This window comes from Entelurus aequoreus, linkage group LG21 (assembly GCF_033978785.1).
Source record: "Entelurus aequoreus isolate RoL-2023_Sb linkage group LG21, RoL_Eaeq_v1.1, whole genome shotgun sequence".
In the NCBI taxonomy this organism is placed as follows: Eukaryota; Metazoa; Chordata; class Actinopteri; order Syngnathiformes; family Syngnathidae; genus Entelurus; species Entelurus aequoreus.
This window is the reverse complement of record NC_084751.1, coordinates 2,613,832-2,632,895: the sequence shown is the minus strand read 5'-3', so window position 1 is coordinate 2,632,895 and position 19,064 is coordinate 2,613,832. Positions and strand designations below refer to the sequence as shown.

The window sequence follows — 19,064 nt, the reverse complement described above, 5'->3', positions numbered from 1 at the left end:
CTTCATTCATCATTCCAAGCAACGTTTGTAAGTTTTACAATATAACTAAAACAATTTATACTTACAAAACCGTCCCATGTCTGATGTTTAAAGAAGTGTTTTCATGCATATTTGTACGTGCGGGATTGCGTCGTTAGCATGAGCTGATATGCTAACACGTTTACGAGAGTCTTTGTTCGTATTATTAACTTACAACGGCATTCTTTTGTATTGTTTCAGTTCCGTAAATTCACCAAGATGTCACCGAGGAGTTATTGGGTGTGTTTAGCTGATTGGCGAGCTAGCTTCTACAGCTAGTGGGTCCATGACGATGACTTCTGTTTTGTTTGATCAGTCGTTTTACTGCCGTGTTAGACACCATTTGGAAACAATTAAGATTTGTAAACGACTGCGATGCAATGCACTTCTTGTCGGGATCCCCAGCAAGAACGTCCAGAAGCTGCAATACATACAGAATAGTGCTGCTAGGATCCTGATGAGAGTGCGGAAAATATGACCATATCACACCAACTTATCTTGCTTGTTTATTCTTTTCATTGATTGTTTGTTCTATTAATTTCTATGAGTGTGTGCACTGGGTAGGGGTACAAACTTGTAGTTTTTAGGCAACAATAACTTTTCTTGTCAACTGGGTCATACATGTCCTGTAGCCTTTTTTACTACTCTAGAGTCTACGCCCCTGGTGGGTGGGTGCGTGTGGGTGTGGGTGCCTGTGTGTGCATATGTGATATATTGTTTTGTATTGATTTGTTGCATTGGATGTTCTAATGCACTACCGGCAAAGAGATACCAAGAAAATGTTTCTTTTGTGCGAAGGGGCAGGAAATATAAGATTTTCTTCATCCTGTTCCTTTTCGACATGGCTGTGTATTGAATGCAGTAAGGTATGTGAGATTGTTGAAATGTTGTTGAAATGTACACATCCAAGTACGAAATAAATAAATAATTGAATTGAATTGAATTGAACTCTCAAATCCCTTCACTGGCTTCCTGTTCCACTCAGGATTGAATTCAAAGTCTCCCTACTAATTCACCAGTGCCTCCATGGAAATGCCCCCCTCTACCTTAAAGAACTGCTCACCCCCAAATCCTCCACACGACACCTCCGCTCCGGACAGGCTAACCTCCTCCAACCTCCGAGGACAAAGCTACGAACAATGGGAGACCGGGCTTTCGGCTCCGTCGCTCCTAGTCTGTGGAACGCTCTCCCTGACCACCTGAGGACACCACAGACTGTGAATGCTTTTAAAAAAGGCTTAAAAATCCTTAATTTTTAAAAATCTTTTTTTTTTTAGATATATGCATACTAGTTTTAGCTATTTGGCTGTTCTCGTTTTTATTTTTTTATTATCTTTTTATTTTATTTTTTTAATACACTGTAGCACTTTGAGGTTGTTTACTCAATGTAAAGTGCTTTTTACAAATAAAATCTATTATTATTATTATTATTAAATAAACATTTAGAAAATATTTCTGTGTAAATAACTAATTTCCAAACGTATATATCTGCGGCATCGTCTAGTGCAGCTAACATATGGGGAAAAAAGTTTTTTTCTCAAATTTAGGGGGTGTGGCTTATCTTTGGTGTATTTGGTATTTGGGGTAATTGTTACCATTTCAGTTTGTTGCTGTCACAAAGTGAACCTCATCGATTTAAAAGATGGATCAAGGTTACAGTGAGCAATTATTGCACCAATTTCTAATCAGGCTAACTTTGTGTATTTTTGATATTCACCGCAGCCTCTTCAGGCAACAGTAAATTCTATCAATTCCACACATACGTTTAAATTGTCCGTCTGCAGCCGACAACGGCGGCGCTCCTGGTTTCTCCACCTGGTAGATTTCCTCCATAAAATGGACCTTACAATCCCCGATCACATCCTCAGGACCCCTGGAGGACGGTGAAAGACATACGCAGAACAATGAGAAAAGAGGAAGATTGCGAAGAAGAAGGGTGTGGAGTGGACCCAAACTTAAGAGGAAGACCCTCACCCCAGGAGAATCTTGACTCTGAGCTCTTTGTTGGTGCGGGAGGTCTGGTTGAGAGTCTGGATCTCGGCGTCAAACCAGAAACCTCTCTCCTCAGGCGTCTCCAGGTTGTAGTTGACCATCACCTGCATGCCCACCATCAGCTGGTCGAAGCGCAGCAGGGTCCGAGCGCGTGGTCGCACGTGCAATGGTCGAATCTCCACCAGTCCGTTCTCTGGATAGCTGACCGAGGAGGAGAGAGTAACACAGGTGTTGTGTTCAATGGGTAGCAACGCAGGTAATGGGGATTCAACGCATATTAACCAGGCTATAGCGAATTTTTTTTATTGTAACACCAAGGAACTACATTTCTGGCGTCATGACACATCTTCTTATCCTATTTTATTATTTGCAATAATAAGGGTGCCAACATCACACAGGTCATCAATCGACAACCAAGTGAGAGTTGATTGATGAATAAGTACCGTAACTTACTTAAAAACTCTGTAAGTCAAAAGGCTCTTAACATGTTATATAATTATTTTGTACTCCCATATCTTAATTATTGTGTTGAAATCTGGGGTAACAATTACAAATCAAACATCAACTCTATGTTCTTACTTCAAAAGAAATCCATTAGAATTGTAAATTATGCGGATTATCATGACCATACTAATGCTCTGTTTATTAAATTAAAAACATTAAAACTGCACGATCTTGTTGACCTCAACACTGCTGTTGTGACGCATAAAGCTCATAACCACATGCTGCCTCGGTGTCTACAGGAGAGGTTCAAACCTAGGGAGAGTCCCTATGACCTCAGGGGTTCAGCTGTCTTTCAGAAAGCAAACATAAGAACGAGCTTAAAAAGTAGATGTGTTTCTGTCAGGGGGGTTCATCTGTGGAACAGCTCGGATGATTCCTTAAAATGTTCCAGTTCCATTCACACATTATGGTATTTTTTATATTTTCTTGTCATAAAAAAATACAATCATGTGTGCTTACGGACTGTATCCCTGCAGACTGTATTGATATATATTGATATATAATGTAGGAACCAGAAATATTAATAACAGAAAGAAACAACCCTTTTGTGCGAATGAGTGTAAATGGGGGAGGGAGGTTTTTTGGGTTGGTGCACGAATTGTAAGTGTATCTTGTGTTTTTTATGTTGATTTAATAAAAAAATAAAAATAAAAATATTTTTTTTAATTTATTTTTTTTATTTCTTGTGCGGCCCGGTACCAATCGATCCACGGACCGGTACGGGGCCGCGGCCCGGTGGTTGGGGACCACTGATTTACATTATGGAGAAACCCTGTACTACTACTACTACCACTAACAATAGTGGTAATATTACTAGTACCGGTAATGATAATAGTGAAGAGAGATGTGCATATTTGCCTTTTGAATGTTAATATTTGTGACTAGAGATGTCCGATAATGGCTTTTTTGCCGATATCCGATATTCCGATATTGTCCAACTCTTAATTACAGATACCGATATCAACCGATACCGATTTATACAGTCGTGGAATTAACATATTATTATGCCTAATTGTGTTGTGATGCCCCGCTGGATGCATTAAACAATGTAATAAGGTTTTCCAAAATAAATCAACTCAAGTTATGGAAAAAAATGCCAACATGCACTGCCATATTTATTATTGAAGTCACAAAGTGCATTATTTTTTTTAAACATGCCTCAAAACAGTAGCTTGGAATTTGGGACATGCTCTCCCTGAGAGAGCATGAGGAGGTTGAGGTGGGCGGGGATGGGGGGAGGCAGCGGGGGGTGTATATTGTAGCGTCCTGGAAGAGTTAGTGCTGCAAGGGGTTCTGGGTATTTGTTCTGTTGTGTTTATGTTGTGTTACGGTGCGGATGTTCTCCCGAAATGTGTTTGTCATTCTTGTTTGGTGTGGGTTCACAGTGTGGCGCATGTTTGTAACAGTGTTAAAGTTGTTTATACTTGCACCCTCAGTGTGACCTGTATGGCTGTTGACCAAGTATGCATCGCATTCACTTGTGTGTGTGAAAAGCTGTAGATATTATGTGACTGGGCCGGCACGCAAAGGAAGTGCCTTTAAGGTTTATTGGCGCTCTGTACTTCTCCCTACGTCCGTGTACACAGCGGCGTTATCGATACCGATAATTTTGAAACCGACACTGATCATTTCCGATATTACACTTTAAAGCATTTATCGGCCGATAATATCGGCAGTCCTTCCCTACTTTTGAATGTTAATATTTGTGACTCTACAGCAAAACAAACCTCATCATGAATACGCACACACACATGCGCGAACACGCTCACGACAAACAGCGAAATGAGATGTAATAGCAACAAAAAAATCATGACGGCTATCTTACGCAGATTGCGATTCCATGACCATGTGTGCATGCAGGTATTTACACGGGTGTGTGTGCGCGCACAGGAAGAAGGCAAGCACAAAAAGGGAGGGCTTGCCCGCCCTCCCACTCTTTTCACTGGCAAACGAGATGGCGGAAGAAATCCAAGACGCTGCTCGGGACAAAAGGCAGACGGCGAGGCGTTTTTGCGTCGTTGTGTTTAAATGTAAATCTAAAAGGCTGTTTGTCTGGACCTCCTTTAACAGGAAGAGGGGTCTGCGTTCGCTTTGCAGTTGGCTGAGACGAAACATCGCTGTGGTTTAATACCATAAGGCCTTTGTTGTCCTTCATTACGTAATCCTCGTGCTTCTCCGTCCAACACATCATGCAAAGCTTGTTGTAAAAAAAAAACGTAACTACGAAAAACAGAAATGCGCATTCCAAACACGACGGAGTCGCTTTGGTGCACAAGGCGGCCATGTTTCACTGACGACACGTCCGCAGCAATTACAGACAAAGCGAAAGGAGATGTAGAAAAGGGGGGGGAAAAATAGTAATGCTCCGGAGAACTTGGAGGTTACCATGGAAACGGCAGCTTCCAGACTACATTTGATGGAAAAGAGAGGTACGCGCAAGACCAATTTGCCAATTTGATGACTCGCCGCGGCTACTGACGCAGGCGTTGGTTTTTATCACCCAGCGGTTGCATGTACGTCATTGAGAACTCATTATCTCCACAATGTAGCCTCAAAAATACCATAAAAAAAATAAAAATACGACAAAACTTACTCCTCGTATTTGATGTGGTAGACAACGTCCTCGTCTCGGCCTTTGACCTCCGTGGAGTCTGTTGTCTGGGAGGTGGACGCTCCGGTGGTTTCAGAGTTCAAGGCATTAGCGTTAATCCTGTTAGTGTCCGTGCTTTGGCCTTGTTCGCCTTCCAGCTTGCCGTTAGTCCTTTTGGGGGGGCGCCCCACCTTGCCCTTGGTGGGCGCTTTAGGAGGACGGGTCACGTTCTCCACGCAGGCCTCAAACCAGGCGCCTACGGTCACGTCTCGGCAGTCCACCAGCTCGTTAATCTAGAGGGGGACAAAGCGACTGAATCAACCTTCTATTCGGTTTCCAGCAGAATCAATGAGCATATTGACCCAAATATAAGACAAACCATCCTTTGGACCACAAAATCAAGTCTTTGTTCAATCAAATGTAATGATTTTCAATGTATTTTTAATGCAACAAAAAAAAAAGTTATGCCAATGTCCTACTGCAGATTGTTATTATTTATAGTAAAAAACATACAATTGTCTCTATAGACAAAATTGTAAGTATTTAACAATATTGATGTTGAGTAGTAGTAATGTGTGGCCAAATTCAGCACATAAGCATATAATAACTAGAACATTTCCACTTAAATTTTGATGGGCCTGCTATCTATACCATGAACCACTGGCCTGGGGTCGGTCAAAGCCAGGGTGAATCTAAAGGTGGCGCCAAGTATCCTAATCCATTAATTTTTTTGGTTTAACCATACAAAATTAGCTAAAAAGCTAGCAAAAAAAACGTTAGCGTGCTAACATTAACATGCTAATATAATAGACATTAGCCTACTTCCAAGATGGCGCCAATTATCAAAATTCATAATTTGTATTTTTAAACAAACAAAATGAGTTAAAAACCTCTCATAAATCCAAGATGGCGCTAAGTATCCAAATCCATGAATTTTTGGGTTTAACCATACAAAATTAGCTAAAAAGCTAGCAAAAAATGTTAGCGTACTAACATTAACATGCTAATATAATAGACATTAGCATACTTCCAAGATGGCGCCAATTATCAAAATTCATAATTTGTATTTTTAAACAAACAAAATGAGTTAAAAACCTCTCATAAATCTAAGATGGCGCTAAGTATCCAAATCCATTAATTTTTGGGTTTAACCATACAAAATTAGCTAAAAAGCTAGCAAAAAATGTTAGCATGCTAACATTAACATGCTAATATAATAGACATTAGCATACTTCCAAGATGGCGCCGATTATCAAAATTCATAATTTGTATTTTTAAACAAACAAAATGAGTTAAAAACCTCTCATATATCTAAGATGGCGCTAAGTATCCAAATCCATTAATTTTTTGGTTTAACCATACAAAATTAGCTAAAAACCTAGCAAAAAAATGTTAGCATGCTAACATTAACATGCTAACACAATAGACATTAGCATACTTCCAAGATGGCGCCAATTGTCAAAATTCATAATTTGTATTTTTAAACAAACAAAATGACTTAAAAACCTCGCATAAATCCAAGATGGCGCTGAGTATCCAAATCCATGAATTTTTGGGTTTAACCATACAAAATTAGCTAAAAAGCTAGCAAAAAATGTTAGCATGCTAACATTAACATGCTAATATAAAATACATTAGCATACTACCAAGATGGCGCCAATTATCAAAATCCATAATTTGTATTTTTAAACAAACACAATTATTTAAAAACCTGGCATAAATTTAAGATGGCGCCAAGTATCCAAATCCATGAATTTTTGGGTTAAACCATACAAAATTAGCTAAAAAGCTAGAAAAAAATGGTTAGCATGCTAACATTAACATGCTAATATAACAGACATTAGCATACTTCCAAGATGGCGCCAATTATCAAAATTCATAATTTGTATTTTTAAACAAACAAAATGAGTTAAAAACCTCTCATAAATCTAAGATGGCGCTAAGTATCCAAATCCATGAATTTTTGGGTTTAACCATACAAAATTAGCTAAAAAGCTAGCAAAAAAACGTTAGCATGCTAACATTAACATGCTAATATAATAGACATTAGCATACTTCCAAGATGGCGCCAATTATCAAAATTCATAATTTGTATTTTTAAACAAACAAAATGAGTTAAAAACCTCTCATAAATCTAAGATGGCGCTAAGTATCCAAATCCATGAATTTTTGGGTTTAACCATACAAAATTAGCTAAAAAGCTAGCAAAAAAATGTTAGCATGCTAACATCCATCCATCCATTTTCTACCGCTTATCCCTTTTGGGGTCGCGGGGGGCGCTGGAGCCTATCTCAGCTACAATCGGGCGGAAGGCGGGGTACACCCTGGACAAGTCGCCACCTCATCGCAGGGCCATGCTAACATTAACATGCTAATATAATATACATTAGCATACTTCCAAGATGGCGCCGATTATCAAAATTCATAATTTGTATTTTTAAACAAACAAAATGAGTTAAAAACCTCTCATAAATCTAAGATGGCGCTAAGTATCCAAATCCATTAATTTTTGGGTTTAACCATACAAAATTAGCTAAAAAGCTAGCAAAAAATGTTAGCATGCTAACATTAACATGCTAATATAATAGACATTAGCATACTTCCAAGATGGCGCCGATTATCAAAATTCATAATTTGTATTTTTAAACAAACAAAATGAGTTAAAAACCTCTCATAAATCTAAGATGGCGCTAAGTATCCAAATCCATTAATTTTTTGGTTTAACCATACAAAATTAGCTAAAAACCTAGCAAAAAAATGTTAGCATGCTAACATTAACATGCTAACACAATAGACATTAGCATACTTCCAAGATGGCGCCAATTGTCAAAATTCATAATTTGTATTTTTAAACAAACAAAATGAGTTAAAAACCTCGCATAAATCCAAGATGGCGCTAAGTATCCAAATCCATGAATTTTTGGGTTTAACCATACAAAATTAGCTAAAAAGCTAGCAAAAAATGTTAGCATGCTAACATTAACATGCTAATATAAAATACATTAGCATACTACCAAGATGGCGCAAATTATCAAAATCCATAATTTGTATTTTTAAACAAACACAATTATTTAAAAACCTGGCATAAATCTAAGATGGCGCCAAGTATCCAAATCCATGAATTTTTGGGTTAAACCATACAAAATTAGCTAAAAAGCTAGAAAAAAATGGTTAGCATGCTAACATTAACATGCTAATATAACAGACATTAGCATACTTCCAAGATGGCGCCAATTATCAAAATTCATAATTTGTATTTTTAAACAAACAAAATGAGTTAAAAACCTTGCATAAATCTAAGATGGCGCTAAGTATCCAAATCCATGAATTTTTGGGTTTAACCATACAAAATTAGCTAAAAAGCTAGCAAAAAAACGTTAGCATGCTAACATTAACATGCTAATATAATAGACATTAGCATACTTCCAAGATGGCGCCAATTATCAAAATTCATAATTTGTATTTTTAAACAAACAAAATGAGTTAAAAACCTGGCATAAATCTAAGATGGCGCCAAGTATCCAAATCCATGAATTTTTTTGGTTTAACCATACAAAATTTGCTAAAAAGCTAGCAAAAAATGTTAGCATGCTAACATTAACATGCTAATATAAAAGACATTAGCATACTTTCAAGATGGCGCTAAGTATCAAAATCCATAATTTGTATTTTTAAACAAACACAATTATTCAAAACCCTGGCATAAATCTAAGATGGCGCCAAGTATCCAAATCCATGAATTTTTGGGTTAAACCATACAAAATTAGCTAAAAAGCTTGAAAAAAATGGTTAGCATGCTAACATTAACATGCTAATATAACAGACATTAGCATACTTCCAAGATGGTGCAAAGTATCATAATCCTTCATTTGTATTTTTAAACAAACAAAATTAGTTAAAAATGTTAGCATGCTAGCACATAACCGAATAAGAGGAAATACCAAAATCCACTATTTGTAGGTGTAAACATACAAAATTAGCAAAAAGGCTGTCATAAAACATTAGCATGCAGTATATATATAGATATAGATGTATATATGTATACACGTTAATGTACTGTATTTTTCGGACTACCGGTATAAGTCGCAGTTTTTTTCATAGTTTGGCCGGGGGTGCGACTCAGGAGCGACTTATGTGTGAAATTATTAACACATTACCGTAAAATATCAAATAATATTATTTAGCACATTCACGTAAGAGACTAAACGTATAAGATTTCATGGGATTTAGCGATTAGGAGTGACAGATTGTTTGGTAAACGTATAGCATGTTCTATATGTTATAGTTATTTGAATGACTCTTACCATAATATGTTACGTTAACATACCAGGCACGTTCTCAGTTGGTTATTTATGAGTCATATAACGTACACTTATTCAGCCTGTTGTTCACTATTCTTTATTTATTTTAAATTGCCTTTCAAATGTCTATTCTTGGTGTTGGGTTTTATCAAATAAATTTGCCCCAAAAATGCGACTTATACTCCAGTGCGACTTATATATGTTTTTTTCCTTCTTTATTATGCATTTTCGGCAGGTGCGACTTATACTCCGGTGCGACTTATACTCCGAAAAATACGGTACATATATATTATACACATGCATATATATATATATATATATATATATATATATATATATATATATATATATATATATATATATATATATGTACATATTTATATTTATTACATTACTTTGCTTACTTTGTACACCCCGATTCCAGGGTCCACCAGCGTGTTTTTGCTGGATGTGGGCGGCTGGGAGTCCCGCGTCGGACTGCGGGGCTTGAGTCCATTTTTGGTGCCAGCTAAGTCACAAGGAGTAACCGTGTCCGCCTTGGTATCACTGGCAGGGTCGATAATGTCACTGCTGTCATTGTCTTTAGTGGTGGGGGTTTCCATAGCAACAGGGGACTCTGGCGCAGGGGAGGCGGGGCTTTCACAGCGAGGGACGGCGGAGGTCGGGACAGAGGTACATGACACGCTGGGTGAGTCCTTGAGCGAGCCCTTGGCCGAGGGGCTGTCCGGAGGGTCCGTTTGGGAGCGGATGAGGAGCTGGACGATGTCATTGAGACCCACGTTGTAGTCAAACAGCGTCTGGCCATCTTCCATCTGAAAAAACAACAAAAAGACGGCTGAGATACAAAAAAATAATTTGCATCCATAAATTCACTGTGATTGAAAGGAGATTTGATGAGGAAGTACATTACATCACCACCTATGTCAGTAATCTCACCCATTGATTAATAAATTATAACAAATATATTCGCTTTATTAAAAACAGAACATTCATACATAACTTTTGTATCCATCTTGTCTCAACAATAAGATGCTATGTATTTTAAGACAACTAGTATTGGGCATATTTACAACTGTGTAATGTGTGAATGTACAGTACATGAAAAACATTTAATTGTAGCACTGCTTGGTTCATTTCAATACATTATGGAATACATACACCATCCATCCGTCCATTTTCTACCGCTTGTCCCTTTTTGGGGTCGCGGGGAGCGCTGGAGCCTATCTCAGCTGCATTCGAATATATACACATATATACAAAATGACTTGCAGTGCGTTGGTGTTTTGCCAGATTTTGTATTTTGTAGGATTACAGCGTTTGTATTCTTGCTGTAGGAGCACTTGCATTCAGAGGAGGAGCTACACCATGTTTAGATACAAGTTTCACGCATTGATAACACAAAATGTGATTTGTTACGACCGTGGTTTGATTGTCAAAGACGTTTGGTAATTTAATCTGTGATATTTTTACCTGAATAAATGGTAAATGGGTTATACTTGTATAGCGCTTTTCTACCTTTTTTAAGGAACTCAATGCGCTTTGACACTATTTCCACATTCACCCATTCACACACACTTTCACACACTGATAGCGGGAGCTGCCATGCAAGGCGCTAACCAGGACCCATCAGGAGCAAGGGTGAAGTGTCTTGCTCAAGGACACAACGGACGTGACTAGGATGGTAGAAGGTGGGGATTGAACCAGGAACTCTCAGGTTGCTGGCACAGCCACTCTCCCAACTGCGCCACGCAGTTGCTTCTCAGATTCTGTATATTACATGTTACACAGGTTAATGGTCTTCATATCTCTGCATGACAATGTGTGAACATTCTCTATTTATTACAAAATCTAATATTTAGCCTTTTAAAGAGTCAGAGTAACAATCTACAGTTTGTTATCAATGCACCATAACTGTAATCTAAAGCTCCACCCACCTTTTTGCACAACGCGCGCAGCCGGCATTTGCTACAGTGAAGACGGCTCACTGCGAAATATTGTCTTTTCTTGCCAGGAGAACAACTTGTCATTAGGGATGTCCGATAATGGCTTTTTATTTTTTTTTATTTTATTTTTTTTATTTTTATTTTTTATTTATTTCAAACAACATTAAAAAAAGACACAAGATACACTTACCATTAGTGCATCAACCCAAGAAAACCCTCCCTCCCCCATTCACACTCATCCACACTCATTTACACAAAAGATAATGGCTTTTTGCCGATATCCGTTATTGTCCAACTCTTTAATTACCGATACCGATATCAACTGATACCGATATCAACCGATATATACAGTCGTGGAATTAACACATTATTATGCCTAATTTGGACAACCAGGTATGGTGAAGAAAAGGTACTTTTTAAAAAAAATTATAAAATAAAATAAGATAAATAAATTAAAAACATTTTCTTGAATAAAAAAGAAAGTAAACCAATACAAAAACAGTTACATAGAAACTAGTAATTAATGAAAATGAGTAAAATTAACTGTTAAAGGTTAGTACTATTAGTGGACCGGCAGCACGCACAATCATGTGTGCTTACGGACTGTATCCCTTGCAGACTGTATTGATATATATTGATATATAATGTAGGAACCAGAATATTAATAACAGAAAGAAACAACCCTTTTGTGTGAATGAGTGTAAATGGGGGAGGGAGGTTTTTTGGGTTGGTGCACTAATTGTAAGTGTATCTTGTGTTTTTTATGTTGATTTAATAAAAAAAAACTAATATAAAAAAAAACAACAAAAAAACGATACTGATAATAAAAAAAACGATACCAATAATTTCCAATATTACATTTTAACGCATTGGCCGATGTTATCGGACATCTCTACTTGTCATGGCTTTGGACCTGATATCTCCATAACGTACCCTTTTCTTTGGCCATTTCTGCCCGCCATTTTCCCGCTTGTGGCTCACCAGTAACTGGTGAACGCAGCCAATTTTCCCCCTACAGAACGTCCCGCGGCTCAAAAAGGACGCATGTGCGTTACTCACCCGTTAAAAAAATGTCTGCCGTTAATACAGCGTCATCACTTTAGTCCTAATTTTTGCGCTTAAGAAACTTCTCTATGGCATTAGCTCCAGACTTTTTGCGTTTGTTTAATATTGTCATTACTGCCACAAGTGGTGGAAAAGTGTATTACAATTGAGTATAGCTGCAGCCCATACAGATCGCTGCTGGAAAACAGATTTTTTTATGCGGCCCTCAAATGGGCGCTCGTGGCCCATCAATGGTTAAGAAACACTGCACTAATTTGTTTGCCGCCACACAGATCACTGCACCCACACGCCACCGCTCTCATGTGCGCTCAATTGCAGCCCAAACTATGTCCACGTATTGAACGTTTTGGGCACTCCAGGCAGACTGGATTCGGTCAATTATTTTTTGTTACACTCATTTGATGATTAACTGAAGTAAGAGAATATAAATTGAGGCTTTTTTTTTTAATCGATTAATCGTTGCAGCTCGAGTACAACACCATTGCAAAGTCACTTTTGCATCATTGGGAGCCTTTAACACTTTAATACTTCAATGCTGATCAGCAATGAAATGCGACTCAACAGTGACATATCCTGTACTCGGGTTTCTTTAGAAAAGGGAAAAAAGTGATGGGTTGCCATGGATACCTAACGAGTGCAGTCCCCGCCACCCCGCCCGACAAAGAACCTGTATCAAGAACATAAGATGGTCTTGTCGACGAGCATCAATGCAGACTTTGCAGAGCGCGGTTCCTCCATATTTACTGCTAAGAGTACTGAGCCTGCACTACGGGCGACATTCATCTCAAAGCCGTTGCACGGTGGTCGGACGCAGCTGTCCTTCCCGTCTCTTTGGCGAGGAAGTTGAAGACGTAGCGAGAGGGGCGTCGGGTGGGGGAGGGGTGTCGTATGAGGGAGGAACGGGCGCCATTTCCCCCTTCGCTGCCTGGTCTTAATCGCCTCATGGACTTTAGATATGCGGTGCAAAACAGCCACCTTTTTGAGCCTACGTTTAGGTTTCACCTTCGCCAGTTGATGACAAGGCGTCGAATAAATACGTCAAATAGTCTTGGGGGTGAGGCAGCATGCACCGCATTAAAATCTACTCCCATCCAGGTGGCTCGCGCTTTCCCCATCTTCATTACCATCAGCCCCCATCGGTGCTTCCAATCGCAAGCAGCACGACAAAACAACACCCTAACAGAGGTTTAACGTGCAGTAAACCCGTACTGATATCTTCAATGTGCACAGTGATTCCATCTGCGGTCATAAATAATGCAGTCAAATATAAACACACATTGCCTCTGGTATCCTCGTTATATGACTCAGGGAAATGTCAAGTGGTTTTTACACTTATCGTTCCTAACAAAGCTTTGGACAAACCAGGTACTGGACAACATGTGCTCTAGAGTTACAGTTTTGGGGGGGGGGGAGTAGTCATATTGACGAACACCGACACAAAACGTGGATGACTCAGCTCATTTTCTACTTTATTTACCATAACAAATCCTATAAATCCTATTACTCCGTTCCTGACACAAAACACATTTTATAGGGCTTAATTAGAGTTCTACAATGCAAAAATAATAGAGATGTGCAGATTAATCATCCACCGATCAGTATCGGTTGATTTTTGTGAAAAAGTATGTGATCACCATTGTCAATTATTGCATTGTAATACCGATCACAAATGCTGGTCCCCTACTGACATTGTATTTGTCATGATCCGTGGTCCGGATCATGTTTTTGTTATGTTCTGTTAGTTTTAGACTCCATAGTTCCTGTTTTTGTGTGCACCCTTGTTTGTTTTAGTTACAAACAGTTTTAGCGACTTATGATTTTCCCCTGCCTCTGGTGTTCGGGACACGCACTTGTTTCCAATCAAAAGACATGATTTAAAGGCCTACTGAAAGCCACTACTACCGAACACGCAGTCTGATAGTTTATACATCAATGATGAAATCTTAACATTGCAACACATGCCAATACGGCCGGGTTAGATTAGTAAAGTGCAATTTTAAATTTCCCGCGAAATATTCTGCTGAAAACGTCTCGGTATGATGACGTTTGCGCGTGACGTCACGGATTGTGCGGACATATTGGGACACCATTGTGGCCAGCTATTAAGTCGTCTGTTTTCATCGCAAAATTCCACAGTATTCTGGACATCTGTGTTGGTGAATCTTTTGCAATTTGTTTAATGAACGATGAAGACAGCAAAGAAGAAAGCTGTAGGTGGGATCGGTGTATTAGCGGCTGGCTGCAGCAACACAACAAGGAGGACTTTGAGTTGGATAGCAGACGCGCTACCGTGAGTACGCAGCTTTGGCTTCCAAACATTTGATCGCTTGCCCGTACGTGCGTGCCGCTATGTGCATGTCACGTACGTAACTTTGGGGAAATATATGTGCTGTATGAACTTTACGGAGGTGAACGGTACTTTGGGCTGTGGGATTGAGTGTGTTGTGCGGGTGTTTGAGTTGTATTGGTGGGTTATATGGACGGGAGGGGGGAGGTGTTTGTTATGCGGATTAATTTGTGGCATATTAAATATAAGCCTGGTTGTGTTGTGGCTAATAGAATATATATATATGTCTTGTGTTTATTTACTGTTTTAATCATTCCCAGCTGAATATCAGGTCCCACCCGCCTCTCACAGCATCTTCCCTATCTGAATTGCTTCCACTGCCCTCTAATCCTTCACTCTCACTTTCCTCATCCACGAATCTTTCATCCTCGCTCAAATTAATGGGGTAATCGTCGCTTTCTCGGTCCGAATCGCTCTCGCTGCTGGTGGCCATGATTGTAAACAATGTGCAGATGTGAGGCGCTCCACAACCTGTGATGTCACGCTACTTCCGGTACAGGCAAGGCTTTTTTATCAGCGACCAAAAGTTGCGAACTTTATCGTCGATGTTTTCTACTAAATCCTTTCAGCAAAAATATGGCAATATCCCGAAATGATCAAGTATGACACATAGAATGGACCTGCTATCCCCGTTTAAATAAGAAAATTTAATTTCAGTAGGCCTTAAAGCCCATTTTTGCCAGTCAGTCGTCCTGGCGTCATTATTTGGTTTCATGCCACAGTTTCATGTTGTGCTATGCCATAGTTTTGTTAGTTGTTTCATGCCACAGTAAGTCTTGTTTGTTCTATGTCCATAGTTCATGATAAGTGTTAGCGTCTATGTTTCCTGCGTTAAGTTTTTTTTGTTCTTTAGCCTCTCGTGCAAACAGCACGCTTTCCTTTTGTTTTAGTTCCTGTCTTTTGTGATGTGTAGGATTAATTAATTAATAAATATGTTCCTACCTGCAAGTCCTGTCAGGAATAGTCTGTTTGCATCCTGGGAGAACAAACCTCGCAGTAAGCTGCGAAAACCACGCCTTGACAGAATGACGCCAGAACGACTGACTGGCAAAGGCAAGCTTAAATAATGCCTCTTATTAGTGCTCGCGAAACAGGTGAGCGGGCGAACACTAATCAGAGCCAGGTGGAAATAATAAGTAACCATGGAAACAAACAAGGGTGCACAAAAACAGGAACTCAGGGAGTCCAAAACTAACAGAACATAACAAAAACATGATCCGGACCACGGATCATGACAGTATTCATTTTTAGTCCCCCAGCTGACAAGCGGCTAGCAGCTACCGTAATTATGTGTCTCCGTACACAGGGTGGAGGCGCTCTCCTAAATTAATAATAATCCCCTCTATTTCGGCGAATAAACTGCAATTCTTTAAGTTTCATTATCAAGTATTATTATCAATCAATCAATCAATCAAAGTGCACTTATATAGCCCTAAATCACGAGTGTCTCAAAGGGCTGCACAAGCCACAAAGATTATTATTATTATTATCACTGGAGGACGAAGCTAAACATGTTACACATTGGGAGGAAGCCAGGAGCAGGCATGCTAATAGCTAAACTAACTGTTAAGATAGCTTGAAACAACCAGAAATAAGTGCTTAAGTTTAAGACGTGTAGATTGAAGCGTTGGAGAGCTAAAAGTAAGCAGGTATCAACAGCAAATTAACAAGTAGATTTTGAAGAGTTAGAGAGAGGTAAATATAACAACTATTGGTGTGTCAGCATTGTCAAAGTAAGTACACGACACGGAAAAAGGAGGGCGGATTAATCCAATGGCAGTATAAGTATAGTGATAGATCAATATTTTTATTCCCTTCAAATATTTTTTTTTGTCATTTTTTTCATGTTTACAAACTCAAATGGGCAAAAACCAAAGGATTTAAATGAGTATCAGATAGTATTTTTTGCTGTTGTTTAGTTATAGTGTACACTGTACAGTATTGACTTTGTTTTGCTCCAACAACTGAATGTAAAATAAAAAGATGAAGGATATAGTTTTAATATTGTGTTGATATTGTTAAACTGTCAATAGCACACAGCATAAATACATGGAAAAATGTACAGTTAATACATGTGATTGGTATCGGCCGATATCACTCGTGGATGAATCGGCAGCATAAACCCCTAGTCCAGGGGTGGGCAATTAATTTTTACCGGGGGCCGCATGAGCAACCCGAGCACTGCTGGAGGGCCACACTGACAATATTTCAATTAAATTTTGCTCAAATTATTTTTGATATACCGTAAGATAGATAATAATAATAATAATATTTTCATTTAACCTAACTTATCTTTATACAAAAGCAGATGGCTTTTGATGGTTTTATTTTTAACACTTTCTTACACAACACTTCCTGATGTATATTACAATACAAAAATTTCAATTTCTGTCACTTTATCCTGCATCCTCTTTGTTGTAAAACCTTTATTTAACCAGATAAGAAAATGTTGTGAACGTAGCACGTACGCCTGTAAGGTGATTGGCGAAGAAGGAGGAAGCGTTGCTGTTGCGGAAATGAGGAGTGAGGATTGGTTTTCCTTTTGGAAAGAACGAGATAAGTTGAGCTGTGTTAGTATAGCATGCTCAATAAAAGTTTAAAAAGTGCATCAGACTTGGTGTGCACTTCTTCTGGACGCTACAATTGATGTCACAAGTGGGATGAAATGCCTCCCAGTTCGCCTTGCCATCAAACCTGGGAGTCTTCATTGAGGGCGGAATTCCCCCCGTGGCAAGCAGCGTGGCTGCACCTGTAAACGCTCTCGCTCTCTCTCTCTCTCTCTCTCTCTCTCTCTCTCTCTCTCTCTCTCTCTCTCTCTCTCTCTTTGCGGCGAGCTCCTCACGTGGCACGTACCTCCCGATGACGTAGCACACAAACAGTGCAGTATGCGCAAAGTTTTACTTCTGCCACCAATTGTAGCGTCCAGAAGAAGTGCACATCAAGTCTGACGCTCTTTTTAAACTTTTATTGAGCAAGCTATACTAACACAGCTCAACATATCTCGTTCCTTCCACACGCACGTCTCCTCACTCCTCATTTACGCAACTCAAGAAGACAACATCTACTTCAGCAGGTCGTTACACTATATTCTTTAAACACAGCAACGTGTGTACCACAAATAAGCACACAGCTTTACCTTTACTTGTCTTGTTGAAAACACGCCATTCGTCATCAACTTTTCTCTTGTGCGCCTTCCCTCACAGGACATACGCACATATAACACTTTTCAAAATAAAAGCAGCACAGTTGTATTGCACGCACGACAAAGATGTTTTTTTAAATGTATTTTGTAATTTGAGATTGCCGCTGCGCGCACGAGCATACGTCCGCACGGAAGTAATACAAATAACGCTTTTCAAAACAAAAGCAGCACCGTTGTATTGCACACTCGAAATAGATGCTTTTTAAAATTTATTTTGTAATTTATAATTGGCCTCACGCGGGCCGGACAGGGACGTACAAAGGGCCGGATGCGGCCCGCGGGCCGCACAATGCCCAGGTCTGCCCTAGTCGGAACATCTCTATCTAATAAATATAAGTGGTGAATGAAATGGATAACCGAACATTTATCTTCAATTTGACCTTTATTGAACATGATTGTTAAGTTTTTAGTGTGATTTCATAATCAGAGGAAGGTTACATTTCAAAATAAAAACATTAAAGGCCTACTGAAACCTACTACTACCGACCACGCAGTCTGATAGTTTATACATCAATGAAGAAATCTTAACATTGCAACACATGCCAATACGGCCGGGTTAACTTATAAAGTGACTTTTAAAACTTCCCGGGAAATATCCGGCTGAAACGTCGCGGTATGATGACGTATGCGCGTCACGAAGTCAGAGTAACGGAAGTTATGGTACCCGTAGAATCCTATACAAAAAGCTCTGTTTTCATTTCATAATTCCACAGTATTTTGGACATCTTTTGCAATTTGTTTAATGAACAATGAAGGCTGCAAAGAAGACAGTTGTAGGTGGGATCGGTGTATTAGCAGCGGACTACAGCAACACAACCAGGAGGACTTTGTTGGAGCGCTAGCCGCGCTAGCCGCGCTAGCCGCGCTAGCCGCCGACCTCACCTTGACTTCCTACGTCTCCGGGCCGCTCTGTGAGGTCCGGTTGCTAAGTTGCTAAGTTAGCTTCAATGGCGTCGTTAGCACAGCATTGTTAACCTTCGCCAGCCTGGAAAGCATTAACCGTGTATTTACATGTCCACGGTTTAATAGTATTGTTGATTTTCTATCCATCCTTCCTTCTATCCTTTATTTTTTTGTTTCTATATGCAGTTAAAGCATGATG

General features: G+C 39.3%; 1 protein-coding gene across 1 annotated transcript in view; it reads right to left on the bottom strand.

Moving 5' to 3' along the window:
- LOC133639084 (E3 ubiquitin-protein ligase UHRF2-like) overlaps nucleotides 1–19,064 on the bottom strand; it is a 57,105-nt gene that overhangs the window by 24,585 nt on the left and 13,456 nt on the right. The window contains exons 2-5 of the mRNA XM_062032217.1: nucleotides 9,810–10,217; nucleotides 5,108–5,397; nucleotides 1,993–2,211; nucleotides 1,782–1,891 (exon numbers count right to left, since the gene is read on the bottom strand). Of these exons, the coding sequence (XP_061888201.1) occupies nucleotides 1,782–1,891; nucleotides 1,993–2,211; nucleotides 5,108–5,397; nucleotides 9,810–10,217 (1,027 nt within the window). The remainder of the gene's footprint in view (nucleotides 1–1,781; nucleotides 1,892–1,992; nucleotides 2,212–5,107; nucleotides 5,398–9,809; nucleotides 10,218–19,064) is intronic.